The 19,691-nt window shown below is 37.0% G+C and overlaps 5 protein-coding genes across 7 annotated transcripts; 2 read left to right on the top strand and 3 right to left on the bottom strand.

The window, feature by feature from the left end:
- Positions 1-48: 48 nt before the first annotated feature.
- On the bottom strand, positions 49-2,975 carry LOC110846405 (glutamate-gated chloride channel alpha). Of its 2 annotated transcripts, none has more exons than XM_022093149.2 (9): positions 2,426-2,975; positions 1,818-2,102; positions 1,654-1,737; positions 1,293-1,585; positions 1,172-1,214; positions 956-990; positions 876-886; positions 575-660; positions 49-486 (listed from the first exon to the last, which is right to left on the bottom strand). In XM_022093149.2, the coding sequence occupies exons 1-9, from the start codon at positions 2,712-2,714 to the stop codon at positions 122-124; spliced, it is 1,491 nt and encodes a 496-aa protein (XP_021948841.1). In that variant the 5' UTR covers positions 2,715-2,975; the 3' UTR covers positions 49-121. The 2 variants fall into 2 exon arrangements, with proteins under 2 accessions (XP_021948841.1, XP_021948840.1); XM_022093148.2 differs by having other exon boundaries at positions 554-660; positions 2,426-2,972.
- Positions 2,976-6,553: 3,578 nt separating this feature from the next.
- LOC110847414 (formin-like protein 20) lies at positions 6,554-9,454 on the bottom strand. The gene is made up of 5 exons (XM_022094353.2): positions 9,156-9,454; positions 8,696-9,084; positions 8,186-8,603; positions 7,843-8,111; positions 6,554-7,771 (listed from the first exon to the last, which is right to left on the bottom strand). Coding segments are annotated over exons 1-5 (1,365 nt in total). The 5' UTR covers positions 9,158-9,454; the 3' UTR covers positions 6,554-7,484.
- LOC110847415 lies at positions 9,284-11,012 on the bottom strand. Its single transcript, XM_022094354.2, has 3 exons — positions 10,064-11,012; positions 9,837-9,992; positions 9,284-9,741 (listed from the first exon to the last, which is right to left on the bottom strand). Exons 1-3 carry the CDS (start codon positions 10,401-10,403, stop codon positions 9,455-9,457), a joined length of 783 nt encoding a protein of 260 aa, XP_021950046.1. The 5' UTR covers positions 10,404-11,012; the 3' UTR covers positions 9,284-9,454.
- Positions 11,013-14,419: 3,407 nt separating this feature from the next.
- LOC110847309 (low-density lipoprotein receptor-related protein 8) lies at positions 14,420-16,086 on the top strand. The gene is made up of 8 exons (XM_022094236.2): positions 14,420-14,959; positions 15,022-15,067; positions 15,148-15,159; positions 15,227-15,291; positions 15,364-15,415; positions 15,491-15,555; positions 15,627-15,684; positions 15,772-16,086. Exons 1-8 carry the CDS (start codon positions 14,885-14,887, stop codon positions 15,894-15,896), a joined length of 498 nt encoding a protein of 165 aa, XP_021949928.1. The 5' UTR covers positions 14,420-14,884; the 3' UTR covers positions 15,897-16,086.
- A 789-nt stretch (positions 16,087-16,875) lies between these two features.
- LOC110845643 (mast/stem cell growth factor receptor Kit) lies at positions 16,876-19,627 on the top strand. 2 transcript variants are annotated; one of them, XM_022092097.2, is made up of 9 exons: positions 16,878-17,218; positions 17,289-17,391; positions 17,452-17,537; positions 17,604-18,198; positions 18,262-18,376; positions 18,450-18,546; positions 18,618-18,740; positions 18,853-19,067; positions 19,159-19,627. In XM_022092097.2, the coding sequence occupies exons 1-9, from the start codon at positions 17,075-17,077 to the stop codon at positions 19,304-19,306; spliced, it is 1,626 nt and encodes a 541-aa protein (XP_021947789.2). In that variant the 5' UTR covers positions 16,878-17,074; the 3' UTR covers positions 19,307-19,627. The 2 variants fall into 2 exon arrangements, with proteins under 2 accessions (XP_035705123.1, XP_021947789.2); XM_035849230.1 differs by having other exon boundaries at positions 16,876-17,218; positions 17,604-18,376.
- Positions 19,628-19,691: the final 64 nt, after the last annotated feature.

The raw sequence follows: 19,691 nt of genomic DNA, 5'->3' as shown, positions 1-19,691 counted from the left end.
TCGAAATATGTATGTAATTGCATCAAATTAATTGACGATTAATCTTGGTTGATTTTCGTTTTTGCATTTTGTGAGCTTATCTTTATGTATTTAAAAATTTAGTCGTGCATATTTATAACATTTAAACACTGTAGAACATCTCAGGATCTGTGCTGAGACTGTAATAGTCTGACATCATGAGCAAAACCGGCCAATAGGTGCATGTAAACGCTATAAACAATAAGGGGACCACTCGGGGAGCATACTTCTCAATCTTGGAGGCCGTCAGAAAGTATTTTGTGGGTGGTGGGGGTGTGGGTTTTGGAGGAATCACAGCTTTAACAGGCTCGGGAGTTGGTGACAAAGTTGCACTTTTGGGGTCGATTTGGATTAGAGCTGAATTTGTGCCTCCGGGAGGAGAGGCATTGTTTCCAGTCGTCACATGGTTATTCTTTTCCACATCAATTTCATCCTTTTTCGGAGGATCCGGTTTCTTGGTTTCGTTTTCTAAAGATACGAAACAAAGTTCACGTGAAATGCTACAATCTACGGAACTGTGAGGATTTTGTCTCACTAGGCTTTTTTTCCTTCATACTTCTTAATTTTAGGACGATTGTAAACTCTCCTAAACTGAGAAAGATGAAAGATATACACATCAACATCCAGACGTCTAAGGCTTTACTAAAATGGAATAGAGGAAAAACAACAATTAATTTCTGCATCTTTTTTCTTATATCAAGTAAATAGTGTAGGAGACAAGAATTTAAATAAATGAATAGATAGCCAACATTTAGAATTAAACACATAAATATGTATGTATGATCAAATATCAAACCGTTCAAGGGCAAACATTTTTGCAAATCAAATAAGTGGAATAATAAGTAGTTTCGACTTGCCAGTATGCCACCTAAATAAATAGAATAAATGCAAATATAAATTAAATTTGACTTTAAATAAAATAAATAAATAAGTTTACGTTGGGTGTGTTCTGCTTCGTAGCTCCGAACATTGCTATTTATCAAGATTCCATGTTAGCATGACCCATGCAAAGATTACCCGATGATTACCATCCCCAATGTCTTAGACACCGTACACATGACCTTTTCACCCAGTTAAGACCTCATAATTCAAAGAGTCAATTTTGCACAAGGTCTAAGACATGGGTGGTTCATCGCATGGGTCTTGTGATTACCTGTAACAGTCAGCAATGTTGTGACGCATATGGCCATGCGTCCCTTTTAAAAGAAGTCAATAAAGTCAATTATTATTTATTTATTAATAATTTATTATAAATCATGATTATTAATAATCACCGGTGTTGAGTCAGGGGGGACAAGAAACGATAGCCAGGAGACGACGGTAAACATTGTGCTCGGGATGTAAGTCTGAATTATGTGATACGATAATTTTCTCCGTAACTTTATCCCAAACACCAAAGCTGAAAAATTATTCGATTTCGTTGTTTGTAAGTAGTCAGGATAGGTTTCTAATGCTACATCAAAGTTGTGGACTTCGATTGATTTAGCCAGCAAAGCTCCAATTCCATCTCGCCACCTGAGATCGATTTGCTTCGTAGAAAAAGCAAAACTTTTCATGGTCACATTACCTAAAATTTAGCAACTAATTATTATTTAATTATATTAAATTAAATTAAATAAATATTAAATTATGTACATTCTTGCGTGTCTGCTGGATAATAATAAAACGACATGCGACACGTGAGGACCAAAAGGATGCGAGAAGTATATCGTAACGATCCTGAAGAATTTTGGACACATATAAAATCATACTTGCACAAAAAATTATTATTTAATTGGGAAATAAAATTATGAGTTTACCATCAGAATAAATTTTAAGTGACGACGCTGGAGAAATGAGCTGCGGCTGTGTAACTCTTTTAATATGATCAATGAAAATATCGGGATGCCAAACTTTATGGAGGAGAGCAGTACTCATCGTCGCCGACTTTTGGCCAGGGTCAATATTTTTCGTCCAGTTGCTCAATCTCGTATCTTTCCAGTATAACTTGTAATTTACTTCCAGAGAGATTTCTTCCAATATTTCCTTGATGTCAAACACATTAAAGACTAACATTGAAAAATCAACAGGAATAGGTTCACCGCCTGAAAGAAGAGAAAAGAAAGCCGTAAATACACATGCACGTATACATTACGGGTAATTAGTGGTGGAAGATGACAATATCTTGGTGGGTGGTGATGAGTGAGTGATGGTGGTTCCTGTTCATTCATTATGTGGTCTGATGCCAAAACAACTGCTAACAAGATTCATCTTTCATTTCAAGTGTCATTTGTGGAACGGAAAACAATAATATTTGGATTTAACATGACCCCACAACTGGTCTCATTATTGAAATAAAAAAACCTATAAATAAAATCGCGACACGCTTCAAATGCTCAAGTTCTCCGTACTTTTTCCCCCTGCTTACCTATCAAAGGAGGAGATTTATGTACACTGTAATGCTCGGGTAGCTTAAAAATCGTAGGTTTGTCATCCGCTAATGCTTGTGAGGGTGGTGGGGGTATAAGGGTGGCTTCCGGAGGTGGTGGCTGTTGCTGTTGGTCGTCGTGAACATCTTGATCATCGTCGTATTCATTTTCCAATTCGTAGTCCACCGCGTCATATTGGGATAAAGTCAGCCTTGGGAGGAAGCACAGCACTAACAGGAACACGATCCAGGAATAATTTACAAACCACCACTTTACCAAATTTGGCATAACTGATATAATTTTCTACGCAAATCACATATTCTCAAATTGTCTCGCAAGAAAATTATAAAACAGGATTATGTAGTTTCAAGGTTTTCAGTGAAACAGCGTAGAAAACGGAACCACAAAAAACGTGTCCATGCAAAAAACGACAAGTGTCGCAAAAAGGAGAACGGAAGAACAACTAGAACTATATAGTCAAGTGATCTACAATTTTAATGAAGTGCACGAGTGTATAATTAGCTTGAACTCTTGGAGACCCAGGACAGAGGGGTTTGTTAAGTTTTACAGTTTGCATAAGAAACCAGGCATGCAAACCGATCTCATCTTACTGTTCTCTGTTAATCAGAGAGTTTTCGTTTCAAGCTGTACATTCATAAGTACGAGAGCGAGGAAAGACAGGACATTAGATTTTTGGCAGAGATTTTTCTCCTCATCTCGAACCCGGTTTTAAGCAGATATGTATAGTTCACCTAAGTATGTACGTATAATGCCAAAGTTGTTGTAGAAATTATTTAAAGGGGTAAGTAAATATGCAGGATCATCCACCACCACTTTATGCACATGCTCTTAAGCACTTATTTCTGCTTCATTGAAGACTGCTCTGCTCTGTTTGTCAAAAATAAATAAAAAAGACCTTCTATCCGTGAGCGACTTACGAAATTTGTAAGTTGTCCATAAAGTTAAATATTATTTTGACAACCCGACTTTTACGATTGTCTCATCTCCTGAGACGCTACATAATTTCCTTCCTGGGACAGATGATGACGATCATTTGACTCAGTTTAAACCAAAGTTAGAGTTGCACATAGTAGATCCAATGACATGAAATCAATCCAGTTCCATTCCCGTGTACAACGCGATGAACGCTTCGCCTGTCTGTTATTGTTGGCACAAGGAAGTCGTTTCATAAAATATGCACGAATAGTGTTATTAAAAATGTCGAAATTTACCTAATAATATAACAAGACTTTAATAGAGAAGTAAAATAAATTAAAGGTAGATTTTTTTCCTAGAAAAACCTTGGGATCATGAATATTACGCATTTTTAGACACGAATGAAAGTCTGTTGTGTTCCAAACTAGCATTTACCTACTTAAATAAATGCTGATTGTTGCATGTTTAACATTAGTTTCTCCGTCAAACCTGAATTTTTCGGGATTCCTTTCCTCACCCCAAGTCAATTAGGTCCCGGATTTTCACATCAGCTCGGTCTCCTCGTCTCAAATGTGTGACACGACACTCGGGACTGTTTATCCCAAAAAGCAAACGCTTTGATGAGCATTCATAAACAAGTGAGACGTACACGGACGGATCAGAAGAGAAGAAGGCGTATATTCTATTTTTTATTTACATTTGCAGCGTGCAAGGTTGTCTCAGAATTTGAGTTTGATGTGACCGCAATCGGGGAGAACATTTTAAGATGCATGATTAATTTATTCCCATTTATAAAGAACATATTTGCATAAAGAAACGGTTGTTACGTCAAATTATTTTACTCTCCATTTTGTTAGTTTATACCCGGGCCAGTCTTCATACCCTCTACTTCGAAGGTGACGACGCTATCAGTAACGTATGTGGCTCTAATTTTAGCAATATGTTCAGTTGCTAGAGTACACTCCATGACCCTGCAATACTATTAAATGTGTGCATATTTACATATATATTGAGCATGTATTACTCAAGCAGTCTTATAATTACTGAAATTGCACGATTGCACAAATTCATGTTTTACAGTAGTTCGCGCATATGAATGTTTAAAGAATCCAATCTCTTTCTGTTTAAATTTGTTTTCAAAAATTCAAGTTTTTGTTTAAATTTATTACATGTAATTCTCAAAAATTTAATTATATAGAAATTACTAGTTTACTACATGCGTATGTATTTTTTGTAATGAAATGAATGGGTATTGAGATCCCAATACATCATTTCGTGTGACTCATCTCCATGTGGGGTTCGATTAATTTAACGCATGTTTTTTAACGTATTTAAATAATTAACTTTTTTTAACTCAACAGAAAGTGATACACGTAGCTTATCGATCTAGTAAAATTGCATGTAAAGATTCAAAATTATACATCACGCAATTTTGAATCAAGTTTTACAACTATTCTTACAATTTACACATTTCAAACTAACACAAATGTATTGCATATTAGTCATATTTGATTGATTTTACCTAGTAATTAAATTGCAAGGAAGGATTGGCATTGTACATTGTTTCAATTTTTGATTTATTCATTCTATTTCTCTCGTAGTATACAGAAGTCTCAATTTTTTGCACCCTCTTCCCAACTGAAACAAACGAATGAACCTGTTTCTAAACATGTAATAGCGACTTGGTAAATGGCTACGATCAACTTATATGTAAAAATTCACTTTCACCCAAATTTTGAAAATATGTAGCCATTCGCACTACTACTCATCTTCGTCAATTGTTGGTAATTTTGCACATGCATATCTTTACCCGTATCCTGTAACTTTGGGTCATCGCCATGCCTAGCTGATAGAAGTCACGTTCACCAGAATTAATGAATATGATTATGGATTTGTTACTTCAGAAAGTTTTTGTGTAGTGCCTTTGGTTATTAACGTCAATGTGTCATTTATGGGATATGATTATTACGATGCATAATTTTTCATGTTGTTTGTATAGTCAGTTAAGTAAGCAATAATTTTGTAAAAAAAACTAACCTTACATTCTACCTTAAAACTAACCTTACATGTTGCATTCCCTTAAAAATTCTTCCCTAAACCCATTTATTGTGATGTATCATTGCCCCTGTTATTTAATTATTTAAAGTTCAAAATACTTAAATATACGTTATAGATATTTGAATATTCACTGAAATTCGTTTAAATTTTCTGGGTTCGTAAAATGGCAAGACGTAATCACTTATAGTTAGTCAAATTAAATATCAACTATTTTTTCATTACAAAAATTCCTTTTAAAATTTGTTTGCATAAGAAATTACTGGAATGAGAGATTATTCTTCATTCAAGTACATATCACACAATTCTAGTAATGCAAATTTTTAACGGTCATATTCATCTGATCAAAATCAGAGATATGCACAACTTGCATCATAAATAAGCTCCCCGTAAATTTATTTGGTCATTACGGTAGATAATTGTTGTAAGTTACAACTTGTAAAATCGCTCAAGCGCTTAATTAATAAAATCAGTTCAACATAAATCATCAGACTATTTATGTGTGTAGTAACTAAATTGCATGTAAATTATTGTAACCGCCGTGATCACGTTTCAAAAGAATTTAAAATATTTACTAAATGGATTTAAATACGTAGTTTAATAGTTCAAGGTAACTTGATGCACTGCAATCAATCGATCATCGCAATCCTACCTGTATGAAAAACCTATGCATAAAAGTTCCTTTTCCTGTCGTGATAAAAAAAAGTTGTTCCGAGATGTCAAAAATCGCCTACTCCCTTGCACACATACACAGGCTTGATATGTTTACATGCAACTTTCTTTTGATTCGAGTACGTCTAGCAAATTCGCCTCAGTCATACATTGTGGCAATTTGAAAAAATTGATGTTGAACTTGTCTTGTCGATGCATTTCTTTGAAAACTTGCTAGTATGCAACAGTCAATTGTAGCGTGCGGATAACTTTTTAGTCAAAAAATAATGTTTGCCAGTATTTATTTATTTATAAAGTAAGAACACGTTTTGATAAAAACAGAAATGTTTATTTTAAACAAAACTCGTTTGCAAAGTTGTGCAAGTTTCGTAGTGTGGGTTTTAGGAATTTGTTTCCTGCTTACGTTGTTCTCGCCATGTGCTTCTGGGAACAAAATTAGTCCTGAGGAAAATGACACGGGGAGATTTTTGGGGTAAGATTTTAGCGTTTTTATTACAGGAAATTTGCCAAATTGAATTACAAAAAGAATTTTGGTCTAGATTTTTAAAACCGAAGAATGAATATACCGACATTAATTTTGGATTGCAAGTTCCTGTTCCTCAAGTTGATATACCATATCCAATTTTTAAAATTGGTTATCAGGATATTCTCCCTTGGAAAACGTGGATTACGTTAAACCCAGTTCACATTGCAAAGAAATTGTGGAAATTAGTCTGGCTAGGAGTTGAAGTTGCGTCAAGTATTATTCACATAATTTGGAATACGGTGGATATTTTTAAGCTGTGGGGAGCATTTCATACCATTCACAAGGCCGACTTGAAACATCCTGGATGGTCGTCAACTTCAGATTTTTTTGATAATCCGGATGATTGGAGATAACGGGATATTCAACAAAACTAGTAAAGTTGGTCTGTGATTTTATTTAGATAAGGGTTTTATTTCTTTATAAATACTCGCTCAGACTCACCCAGACGACAGAACGACACATACATACCGATACAATTCACAAGAGCTTGCTTAATGTACTTACTTACTTAATCTATAATGCAACGAGTTTGTAGAAAGTGCACATGATAAGATTTGTAAAAATGTCAATAATATGCATTACTTGTGGCGACTAAAATTTTAGTTTAGTTCTTTTTCATACAGAAAACTAGCAAAATTACCTATTTAGAAATCAGAGCTTCTTCATTCTTTACTGAAAACAAATCTGGTTGGTTATATTAATTATTTCCTGAAATTGTGTTCAATTAAAATAAAGTTAAAATTTCAGCAGGTATTAAATTTTAATTTGTTCACCTCTCATTTGACAGGCCACTTGTCCGATTTGTAAAAAGTGTATAATTATATAGTTATGGCAGATATGATTAAATATGTGTGCATATGTACGTCTTTTCAAATAGACGACTCTGAGAAATCGCCCCCATTCTTCCCACCACCACCGTTATTGTGCTTCTGGTTTGGACCGAATGTCTGCGACTTTTTGTAAGAAGACTCCGTTTTGTGCTTTTGAATGTGAATTCTCAACGAGAGTGGTTGTCGAGAAGTGAGAAGTTCTGCTACAGCTTCGGCTGCACTGCGTTGTTGAGGTGTGGCTGGGGCAGGACGTGACCCTCCTCCTGGGCCACGACTTGGCGACGGAGCTGATGGCGGTGGTTGAGATGGGGAACGCCGCGTTGATCCTGAGCGTACATATTTATGTATCACCGTGTTATCCATTAGTTTACGATATGAGTCAGGTTTATTTGCTTACCTGAAAAATACTCTTCTGGAGGTGGAAGTCCGTAGTCGTCTTCTTCCTGATGGCGTGAAGGTTGCTGTTGAGACTGTTGTGGTTGAGTGGGCGGAGATTGTGTCGTTGTCTGGGTCAGAGAACTGTAAAGAAAATGATCTTGATAAGAAGTAATGCCTGGTTCTCTTCCAGCAAAGGGCGAACGTCGCGATGGTGAGAGTGGAGTCTGACGATGGGGTTCAGAGCCCGAAGGTGGCGACCTGACTGGAGGAGAAAGTGGAGCCCTTGACCTATGAAGAATATGGAATGGCATTTATATTGATGTATCCCAACTTCTTGAGTTTTGGATTAAAATGTGACCCACCTTGGCTCGTAATGTAGGTGAGATTTGTGCATCGGAAGTGTGGCTGCGTTGTTATTATCGTCATCTGAATCTAATGGTGGAGGTGGCGGTATTTCAAAAGTACCGATGGCGATTGACGTTGGTTTACTTTTTGACTTTTTGCTAGCTGTGAATGGCAGTGGTTGAATCCTGAGCAGAGTTTCATGGGTTGGAGAAGATGGTAGTTTTGGGGGAGGAGCGGACGGTAGTGGAGGTGGTGGACGGGATTGAGATTGGTGAATTGAAATGGAAAGTGGGGTCGCTGGTGGGGGTGGTGGAGGAGGCAACTGAGAGTGGGCTTGTTGAAGTTCCATGTTATCTGTGCGGACACTGTTGCGGTGTTGAAAGCGTCCACTTGGTCGCCTCACTCGAGGTGGACCTTCTTCCAGATCATCCAAATCTACAGACAATAATGCAGAATTATAAGTTTAACTAAATTAGACGGTTTAATTTCGGTAGCATAAAAACTTGGCAAAATTCAAATATTTTTACCCAGCCCTTGTCCTTCAGGGGAACTTTGTGGCGACGAAAAAATTCTTCCCAAATTTGGTTTCTGCTTCTTTTGTCCACCATTGTCCGACTGACCTTTCTTGCTAGGTTTAAACTTTCCCATAAGACTGGATGTGAATAATTGTTGTGGTCTTGGTGGTGATTGGGGTTGTTCTTCAACAGGTTGTGGAAAAATAGGAGATGGCGGAAAACCAGAATCTGGACGACTATCTGCTGGACCCCCGTACTTTCGACTTGCTCCAAATTCTTGATCCTCCGTGGGCGACATTTGAGGTGGCGACCGAGGTGCCGCGATGGGGGGTCTTCCGAGATAGTGGTCATTTAGAGATTCGTCTGATGAGGTATTGTGGTTTCGGCGTTGAATTGGTATCCTACGTGCATAGGAACATGCACAGTTAAAGCATTATTGATTTAACGTATTGATGTAAACCGACATACTTACATTCGTTCGTGTTGCTGTTGCTCTCCATCCTCGTCCGATGTTGGCGTCACTGAGCCACCTTCCCCCAGCAATCCAGAAGGATGATCTCCTCCAGGAATGTATGTCGTTTGTCTTGGATGTGGCTGTGGCTCGGCTAATTTTACTTCATCCCCTCCACCACCTGCGCGACCAACTGCTTCTGAAAAACTGTCTCTCACCCGTGCAGTGAGTCGCGGTATGAGGTCACCCAATCCAGAAAAGATACCCCGCGGACCGGAGGAGCCGGCTTCTTGACCTTCCCCCGAGTCCGCGGCTGATTGTCACGCTTTTTCTCCAAATTTTTTCTTCAACTCGTCCTGATAACCGAGACCTGAAGCCCCACCACTTCTCAAATCATAACTACCGTGCATTATCCTTTGTCTGCTACGCTTTTTGTATTGACAATGCGCCTCCACAAGGAACAATATGCCGGCCAAGTGGAGCAGCACAACGCCCGCGACCGCAACGGCAAACGCCCAGGATAAGTCATTGAACTGCCACTCATGAGCCCACGTCCTGGAACGGGAAAGTGCTCCGAAAACAATTACGGAAATTGTTCCGAGCAGACCTTTAAATGATTCATGATATGAAAAAAAATCATCAAAATGCCCCACATATGTACATACGTAAATTAGAATATTTTTTTTTTCAAATTCATGTTACCTGCTCCTTGTAACATCATCCCAATCACTATAAGATACGGCAGCGTCCCCACTTCATTAATCTTGTAGCGAATTATGTACACCAGAATCATAAAGAACAGCACAAGCACGGTGACGAAACAGAGGGTGTACGTAATTTGAACCGGAATGATAAATGCTACATTGCCCCCAAAAAATAAATTATATTTTTCTCATACCAATAAAAATATTTAATATACGTTTTTTTACATGGAAGTAAAAAGTCCCTCAAGTCATGAAATGTGGAAACCACGGGGTAATAGATCCATCGACATCCTTCAAATCCTGACGTAAGATATGGATCGTAGTAATACGGATCATGCAAATTTGTATAGCAGCTCATCCACAAGCCCAACTTTCGAAACGTTGTATCCTTCGGTGCCCTTCCCGTATTAATTTCAATCCAATCTGGAGCCACGTAAGATGTAAAAATCAGAAGGAAAGCTATGAAAAAGATGACACTTCCAATCCGACCCCACCAAGGCCCCCCCACCCCCAAGCAGAGGCCGGATGACCCAGAACTTCCACTGAGGGATGAAGTTTCTTCCATTTTTTTCTTATTTTTTGAAATATGCTAGACTGGGGACATCATTGCCCCGGCCAAATAACGGAACAATGTCGTACTTGCACCCACTCACTATTTGGTGGCCCACATCCAGATCACTACACCACGAACGCTAATCTTTCTACTGTGCGTTCGGAGTGAAATGAACCAAACCAGGAAGTGCGTTAGTTCTTTGGTTGCTAATTTGAATTAATTTGCACGCAGAAAATTCACGCACTCCATCCATCCACTTAACTTCCACCCTCACACTCCTCTATCTCTATCTCTCCAACTATTCTTATTGTGCTCACTGCTCTACCAGGACTGAGTTTAACTTTAACTATGATTCTTACATGACAAGACCAACTAAAGGTAAGAACATTACTTTTGCATTGCTTTTACTTCTTCTTCTCACATTAGTGCGGATCACGGAGTGGCGGATATGAGTTTCGTCGTCGTCGTCGTCGCTGTCGTGTCATTATCATATTTTGGGGGGCGACCATTCTGCGCAACTAAATATTTGGTAAGAATAAGAACCTTCTGCCCCAATGGATGCTCCAAAACTACAAACTTGTCAATTTAGAGTGGTTTAGTAGTGGAGCTGAGTGGAGCAGTGTTATTATGATTATGGGAGGCAGGTAGTGCATTCGAATGATTCTTATGCTTTGGATGGGAGGGTGATGTGATATTAATGGTGGTGGAAGTCCATAATTGCTTCAACAATTAGCATTTATTTACTCAACCCAATTTCACACCTTGTGCTTCACCTCTTGTCCTTACGTAGTTGTGATACGGAATATGGTGGTGAAAAAAGAAGCCTGGATGATGCGAGAGAGAGATCGAATAGTTTGTTCGTGCTTTAAAGTTGAGGTGCGTTCATGTCGAGATGATATTTGCTTAAACACTCGAATCACTACTTTTATTTTAAATCCAATCCGTAATATTAGCAATGATGGAACATATCTATACTGAAGTATGCATTCAGTTCGGTAGTAACAAATTCATATATTTATAGCAAAAAAACGTCAAGTATTGTGGGAGTCGGATTACTCACTCACAGCAACCTCGTGAGATTAACAGTTAACAGTTTGTTTTGTTTTTTAACTTAACGTGGCTATCGTTGGGCTGGGTCTGTTCGCAATAACTAAATAACTATTTGATGTGTAGGTATGTTATTGTACTGGTGTTAATAACTGCTAATTCAATTAGACGAAATTTTTCTGCTTGAACAATCATAAAATTTCACCCACATTTTATCCTTATTCGCGTTTTGTGAAACTGAATATTGCTCTCTATTGGTAGATCGTAGGAGAACATTTAGGAGAAAAATGCACGTAATGAAATGGGAAGACGCTTGATCCTTCGTATGAATGAAGGTTAAACCAAAGCTTAATCTTGTCTCGCTTGGCCCAGCATTATGCATACCTCACAACAACAATAACTTATCATCCTCCCACATTTTTACAAATTGATGCACTTGAGAACCATACAGCAAAAGTGATGACTAATCTTATCCGTCCTCGCTACTAAATGTCCTAATAATGTGCGTGAATGAATTATTCAACATCCACGTCGTCGTCTTGAGTCATGCACTTCAAAAATTCTTGCACACATAAATGTAGCTCTCTAGCAGTGGTGGTTTCAATATAGTAAATTATTACTTAATTTAATGGATGTGTGTGTCTTCTTAACGACACCATTCATCACTGTGCCATTACCGGTGTTGGTGGCAGTGGATATATTAAGTAATGCATACATAAGTCAAGTACTTTGTCAACTTGCTTACTTTTCAAGCCTCTACACAACGACAACTGCCTGGGTCTCTACATATTCGATCCATCATTTCATAAAGCAGAACACGTAAAAATTTGTCACGAGCGTGCGAGATTGAAACCAATGCGAATTTTGTAGACACTCGTCGTAAAGTGTTAATTGTAATTAACCCCAAAATTAAAATTTCGTTTAACTCCCGTAGCAAAATTGGTTTTATTGATATGTATCCTTTCAATTCGACCACCATATGCATAACTATTTTATTACCAGTTTCAATATCAAGTATTTAGAACTGCGCCATATTTTATGAAATGTTATTCGTATGGAAAAACTAACTTTCTACAAATACCTATAAAATTCGTTATGACACTCATATTTATTTATATTCACTTTGTTAAGTTGGTCATATTGCGTAATTTGTTTTAGCACAAGGATGAGAAACTCGTAAAATTCGGAGTCTGTTTGTTTCCGCTTGAGCAATATCTATCTGCACGGCAAACGTTGATATGTTAGAGTGGAATAAAATTCACTCTCCATTTTCTTGTATAAATATGTTTGAAACATTTTCTGAATTTCATAGCGACTGGTATAAAAATCCGACAAGAAAATTTGGATGATTCATTCTATTCCAAAATGTACATAAAATACTTGATTAATTCTTGCCAGCATCTGCACACTTGACTAAAATGCAGAGTGTTGATTGCATTAGTGCCGTGATTATTGCAATTGACTGTAAATCTGCTTTAATAACCTTATTAATTCATGTGCCTGTGCTACCAGGTGCATTCTTATAAGCATTCACGTTCAATGCAGTTTAGAACTTGAAATAAAACATGCACGTCATGTTTCCGGGGTGGCGTTGACAAAATAGTCTTCTGGACAATTAAAGCCAATCTCACCTCTTTGAGCAGTAATAAAGCTAAGCGTATTATATTCGTGTATATGTATGTGCATAAAATGCGATGGACGAATTGTGGAAAATAAATTTACTTACAACATACATACTAAATGCATTGTCATTTATCATTATTAGCTCACCCTGCGTAGCATGAGAGCTATTGAATTCCTCTTGTCCGTCTGTCCGTCTGTCCGTCTGTCCGTCTGTTAACGAGTTTTTTGCATCAATTGATGCTATTTAAAAATCCCCTTGACCATTATAGAATAAGTTAGGCGCACCATTGGTATTGAACAAACCGAATCGAATTTTTTAATAAATTAATAGCACCGTTGATATCTAACAATCGGTAACACAAAATGATGCGAAATAATTGGGAGAAGGGATGCAAAACGCACCAATAGTGCAAAATATCCGGGAGAAATGGTCATACAATTTTGACAAAGTTTTCAAAATTATGTATCCCGGATGGTCGCTAATGCTGCAGTAATGGTGCAACGGCTAGCCGTATTTGTTTCACCATGGGTGCAATAATACATACGAGTTATAATCTATATTGCCGGCTTATTCTGAGGAAGGCCAAGTGTACTGTGCAAATCCTTTTCGCATCAATGTCACCGAATTTAATAAACAAAACTCCAAATTTAATTTTGGGAGGAAGGATTGATATAGCATAGCTATTTTTGAATTATGTGCAACCACTCCCCCTTTAAAAATTGGGGAATAAAATCGGGAAAAATGAGAGATCAAATGTACATTCGGTACAATAAGAAGAAGACCTCAACTTGCATTTGACATTTGACTTCCCCCTTGAAAACGAATATTTTGATGCATCAAAAGTTTCAAAATTCGAAAATTGGCGGTTTTTTTACGTACACACAAATCATTAAAAAACGCATGGTACCAGCCATTCACTTCGGACAACCTAATGTCAGATTTTTCTCCTTGAGAAGAGCTACATTTTCTGCTTTTGTCGCCCGAAGGGAAACGCTGGTACCATGAGAAATTTGAGGTCAAAGTTTCTGAGGGATGGACTTATTTTCCAAGAGCCGTAACAAACTCTTGCCACTAATGAGATATGTAAGTCAATTACCCAACTTACTAAAACTTGTGATATTTTAATTACCTAATCACCCCAAATTTAAAACTTAGGTTTTTTTTAATTTATACGAACGTGCCATACGGCACTGTCAAAACGACAACCAGCGGTGGTGGTGGATACCCACCAGAATCCGATTCTCACTCTGCCTCATGCTAAAATGGAAATGAGTTTTGTAGTACACTTGGGCTGGCTCAGCTCTTCTGCACCTTCGGTGCAAAGTTCTGTCGAATCATCATGACAGGGTGAGCTACTTCTAACGTTACTACGGTTTATTTTAATTAATATAGATACTAAATCTCTCATGTCCTACTGCACTGTTCTTTATCCATTCATACGTTTTATTATCAATGTCACACAGTGAAATCAGGGATTGAGATTATCAAATTGATCGAAAGTTATCATATGTACAATTAATTTATGTATTTACGTATCGCATTGCTTAATAAAACGACCACTGACCATACTTTAATGAATAACTGAATTAAACATACATACCTCGAATAAATACAAACATACATCAGAAAATATTTTGGGAATTGTTGGGAAAATCTGTAATTTTATTCAAACTAGTCTAATTAGCATTGATCTATACTTACTACCTGTAGATACATACATAAATACAGTACTACTTATCCACCATCCGGGGGGTAGATTAGAACTGGTCAAAACTCCAGGTCATTGGGACGCTTTGTTTCCTATATATCTACTGATAGCATCATGAAGGTGTGTCTTGTTGTACTGATCTGCATTGCCAGTACTTTAGCTCAAGAACAATGCCTCCCCATCCACGAGGTATAAATTGATATCCTACTTTTCAACTTTGGATAACGAGTACATCGAATTTTTCCTTTAAGTTCCCTTGCGACAACGGAAATTGCATACCCAGTCCATGGATTTGTGGTCAGAATCGATATAAATATCATACACTTTAAAGATACACATACATATTAATAAATACATACATATCTTACTTTTCTTAGATGGAGACAATGGTAGCTAAATATTTCGATCTCATTTATCTATATTATTTGGGATATACTCAAATTTAAAATTAATCAGATTGTGGAGATGGTTCAGATGAGAAACCGGAATACTGCAACGTCGATGGATGCAGGCCTGACCAGGTACTTGCTATAATACCAAAATGAGTAGAATTAATTGTGCATATCAAATTTTATTGATTTTGTACTCATCAGTACACATGCACCAACGGGAACTGTATTCCTCTATTATTTCAATGCGACGGTGGTAAGTTAGTTTTTGAAAGCAATTGAAATTCTATTCGAGCAGATCATTAGATATTTTATGACTCGAATCTTGTAGATAATGATTGTGCGGATGGATCTGACGAAAGAGATTGTCCATGCCCTGATCCGGTCGACGATTGGGTAATTGTAGCCCCTTTTTTGTAGTAAATACATGCACAACAGTTAAAAAATGTTTTTATTACAATATGCAGACGCGATGTGATGATGGAACGTGTGTTTTGAAAGAATACTGGTGTGACGAGCATGGAAGTAAAAACACATATTTATGATTAGTTAAATAATTGGGTTACGTTGGCATTTTAAATTTGTATTGGGAATACCTTCCATTATTTGTAGTTCATGATTGTCCAGACAAGTCTGACGAGACAAACTGCTCTCGCACTACGACCGCTGAACCCAGCACCACTTCGCCCAGCCCCATTTCGCCCAGCACCACTCTTGGGGATGACTTGTACATTTAGCTAGTCGACAAATATGGAGCACACCAAACACGTTTTAGGGAAGGGTCATGTAGTCTGGATTCACTTTAAATGTGGACACAGATATTTGACAAACTACTTAAACAATTGGTTCAAATATATATGTCATAATCCTGTTATTATCCGTTATTAAATAAATTATGATTGGTCCATATCCATTTACTAAATAATACATGTATGTACATATACATATGTAGATATATTCATGCATTCACATATTTACGAATGTAAGTATTTATTTATATTCATTGGAGTATACATAAATTGTATTCGCAGAGTATACACAATTACATTTTGCATCATCATTCAAAGAAAGCAATATTTGCGTACATGATACATACATATGTCGAATTGATTGGATTATTCATTATTCTAGGTTAAATGCAGTAAAGTTGAGAAATTAAAAATTTACCCAAGGAATTATTTGCTTCCAGTTCCTGTTTCTAGCTTCTTTTTTTATCCACCATCAATTTTGCAAAATTAAACAGTCCAACCCACGCCTCCAAAAATAGCGCTGTTATAATTATATTTATACCGGATAATCAGGCGCCGGTCGATTAGGTTTTTCCGAATGATGATGTAAAATGATAATATGTAATGCATACTCTTCGAATAAAATTCATACTCCAATGAATAATTCACTGATCCAGAATAGTCAGAAATGCATGTAAATACGTCGTTGGACCTCATTAATTTTAGTGGACAGTATAAAACTTAAGTAACACATATATAAGGCTTATCTAAAAATTAGATACATGTGTAAACATCGAACGGAATGAGTTAATCAGAGCTTATCAGAAAAGGTAGGAGAACTGATTGACCATGTGCACATATTATTTTTTGGATAACCCATGTGTACTGTTCACATGGCTTATCACCATAAGTAGTTAATTATACATAAATAGTCTAAAGTCTACATTACAAAGGTGAACTGCGTAAATAATCTGTCATTCATAATAGATATTTGAGTTGATTTTTGAGTTACAATATTCCTGACTTGTGGTAATTGTTAAATTGTTTGATTATTTGAGATTACCTAAATTGCATAAACATCATGACGACAATGACACTCTACGACCGCTATCGTCTTTATTGTAATAACAACGTAGCTCTTGTTCCTGTTCACGGTTTTACATTTTATACTCTCGAGTTGCAAAAGTATGCAAATCTCTGTGAATCCCCAGCAAAACAAATTTGTCATGAACCGGTCCAAGGGTGATGCGAACTCTAGATATCGCGTGGGCCGACCATGTTTTGGTTTTTTTCTTCAAGGAGCAGTAAAATCCTTGGCAATAACCGAAGTGGTAAGAACACAACCATATCGTGTCGGCAAATCATTGGGATTATACTAAATAACTAAAGTCTTAACTCCAGGGCGTCCAAATCGGAATGATACTATGCATTACGACTGGAATTATGTCCTCGTTAAATGCTTGGGGCCCAATGGATGCTAATCGGCATATTCATGTCAAAATATGTAAATATACAATCAACAGACTTGTTGCTTATTTTTATAATTACGTTTATTTAATTGCAGTAAGATTCTTCATCTGGGGCTACTTTTACGTATATCACATTGTCAGCATACCAATCACCAAGATGTTGTACTCGTCTGCAGATAAAGTATGTACATACTCTGTTACAAAATTACAAAAAAAATATGAAATTGAATTCTGTACTTATTAATAGAGAAGAAAATTACGTCTACAACGATGGATGATAATATCCAGTATTATTTTCATTCCGTATGTCGTGGCATACTTAGTCTACACTTTCTACCTCGGCTGGTCACATAATTACGGCATTGCAATATTTGGTGGCCTCATAGTTTACAAACTATACTCTTTTTGGGTTGTCTTCTGCTACATAATAGAGATAAAATATTATGGGGGCTTCAACTCGGCATTGAGGGAATTATCGGACGAAGAAATTGAAAGTTTCTTCCAAGGTCATCCAACCATCTCACCGCACGAAGATTCGGATGTGAAGCATAAACCGTACAGGTCGGATTTAGAAATTCCATTTACAAGAATCAAGCTCGATGAAAGAAATCCTCTTGGGTCTGGAGCGTTCGGAACTGTGCTCAAAGCTAAGCTTTTAGCGGTGGAAGGAGATCCGTTCACCGCGTCGAGAAGCACAACCGTTGCTGTAAAGACGCTGTCAAAAGATGCGAACGTATGCTATTTCAGAGCTCTACTTCTAGAATTGAAAACTTTGAGCTATGTTGGACCACATGAAAATGTCGTCAATTTAGTGGGGGCATGTACTTCAATGTTGAAGGAAAGTAAGGCATGCAAGCAAAAGATTTATAATTTAATGTATAAACACTGGCATGATAATTTTGCAGGAAAAATATATATTGTCGTCGAATTTTGTAAACTTGGATGTATTACAAACTATTTACGGGCTAATAGAGGCACGTTCGTTCCATGTCTTGATGTCCAGTTAGCTTCGGTGGGAATGTTAGTCCTGGCACATGTGGATACGTAAACCTTAATTTGTGATTGAAGATGAAACCCTTATCAATTTTTTCAGTGCATCAGACACAAGTTATGCTCCTCCATGCTTGTCGGATTTGATAAAATGGTCGTGGCAAACTGCAAGTGGAATGGAGTACATTTCCAGCAAGAAGGTACACATTTACAAGAACAACAGACAAAAATATGAATATTATTAACCTTTGTACAATTTAATTGCATACAGATAATTCACGGCGATCTTGCTGGCAGAAATGTTTTGCTCACTGAAGATAAAACCGCAAAAATCTGTGATTTCGGCTTATCCCGGCAACTGTATCACTACTCGGCGTACATTAAGCAGAATGACGTAAGAACATGATAAGCATATGAAGTGGCTCGTCCCATTGGGTAAAAATCGAGGCGTGACAGTTGCATAACTTTGTGCATATTTACATAAATACTTTTTACATGACATGAAGTCACCGATGCCCTGGCGTTGGATGAGCCCAGAGAGTTTGTGCGATCTAAAATTTTCTACTGCGTCCGATGTTTGGTCATTCGGGATAACGATGTGGGAATTTTTTACTCTCGGAGAGACGCCATACGCTGGATATGGATACACGACGGAATTTGGTGAACAATTGAAAGGAAATGATATAAGGTTGTGTAAGCCGCCCTATGCTTCAGATGAATTGTACGTGCATTAATACATAAATACTTGTTCGTCATACAAGTCAATGGAAATTAAAAATTATTGTTGCTTACATATAATTATTTGTTCATAGATTTTCAGTGATGCAAAGTTATTGGAACTCTGATCCCGAAAAGAGACCATCGTTTACCGATGTCAGAACACAACTTGAGCATATTTTACAACGTCCTTCATTGCAAGAACGCCCTTCAATTCTCTTAGATTACATATCTTTCGGGTAAATAGCATATGCACTGGGAATTAAAGGCAGTGGGAAATAAAGAAGAATGGCTTTATTGGATCGAGAGAATTCAAACTATCCAAGTCAAATAATATTAACAGTTACAATTATGTAATTATGTTACGCCAAATGCTTTTTATTTATGTAAGCTTACTTCAACCGAATGAGTAAGAAACATTCGTTCTTTCAATAAATAATACTTTGTATGAAATGATTGTAAGCACTAAATCGTATGTGCTACTAAAACGATATTTTGATGTACACACATTTTTAAGCAATTTATAATCACAAATTAATAAATAATTTTGTAAATAGTAATGAATTGGAGCTCAATATAATTTACGTACATTGACTTGATGCTTGGTTTGCACAAACCATATCCTTTG

This window comes from Folsomia candida, unplaced genomic scaffold (assembly GCF_002217175.1).
Source record: "Folsomia candida strain VU population unplaced genomic scaffold, ASM221717v1 Fcan01_Sc003, whole genome shotgun sequence".
NCBI lineage: Eukaryota > Metazoa > Arthropoda > Collembola > Entomobryomorpha > Isotomidae > Folsomia > Folsomia candida.
This window is presented reverse-complemented; position numbering and strand designations above follow the sequence as displayed.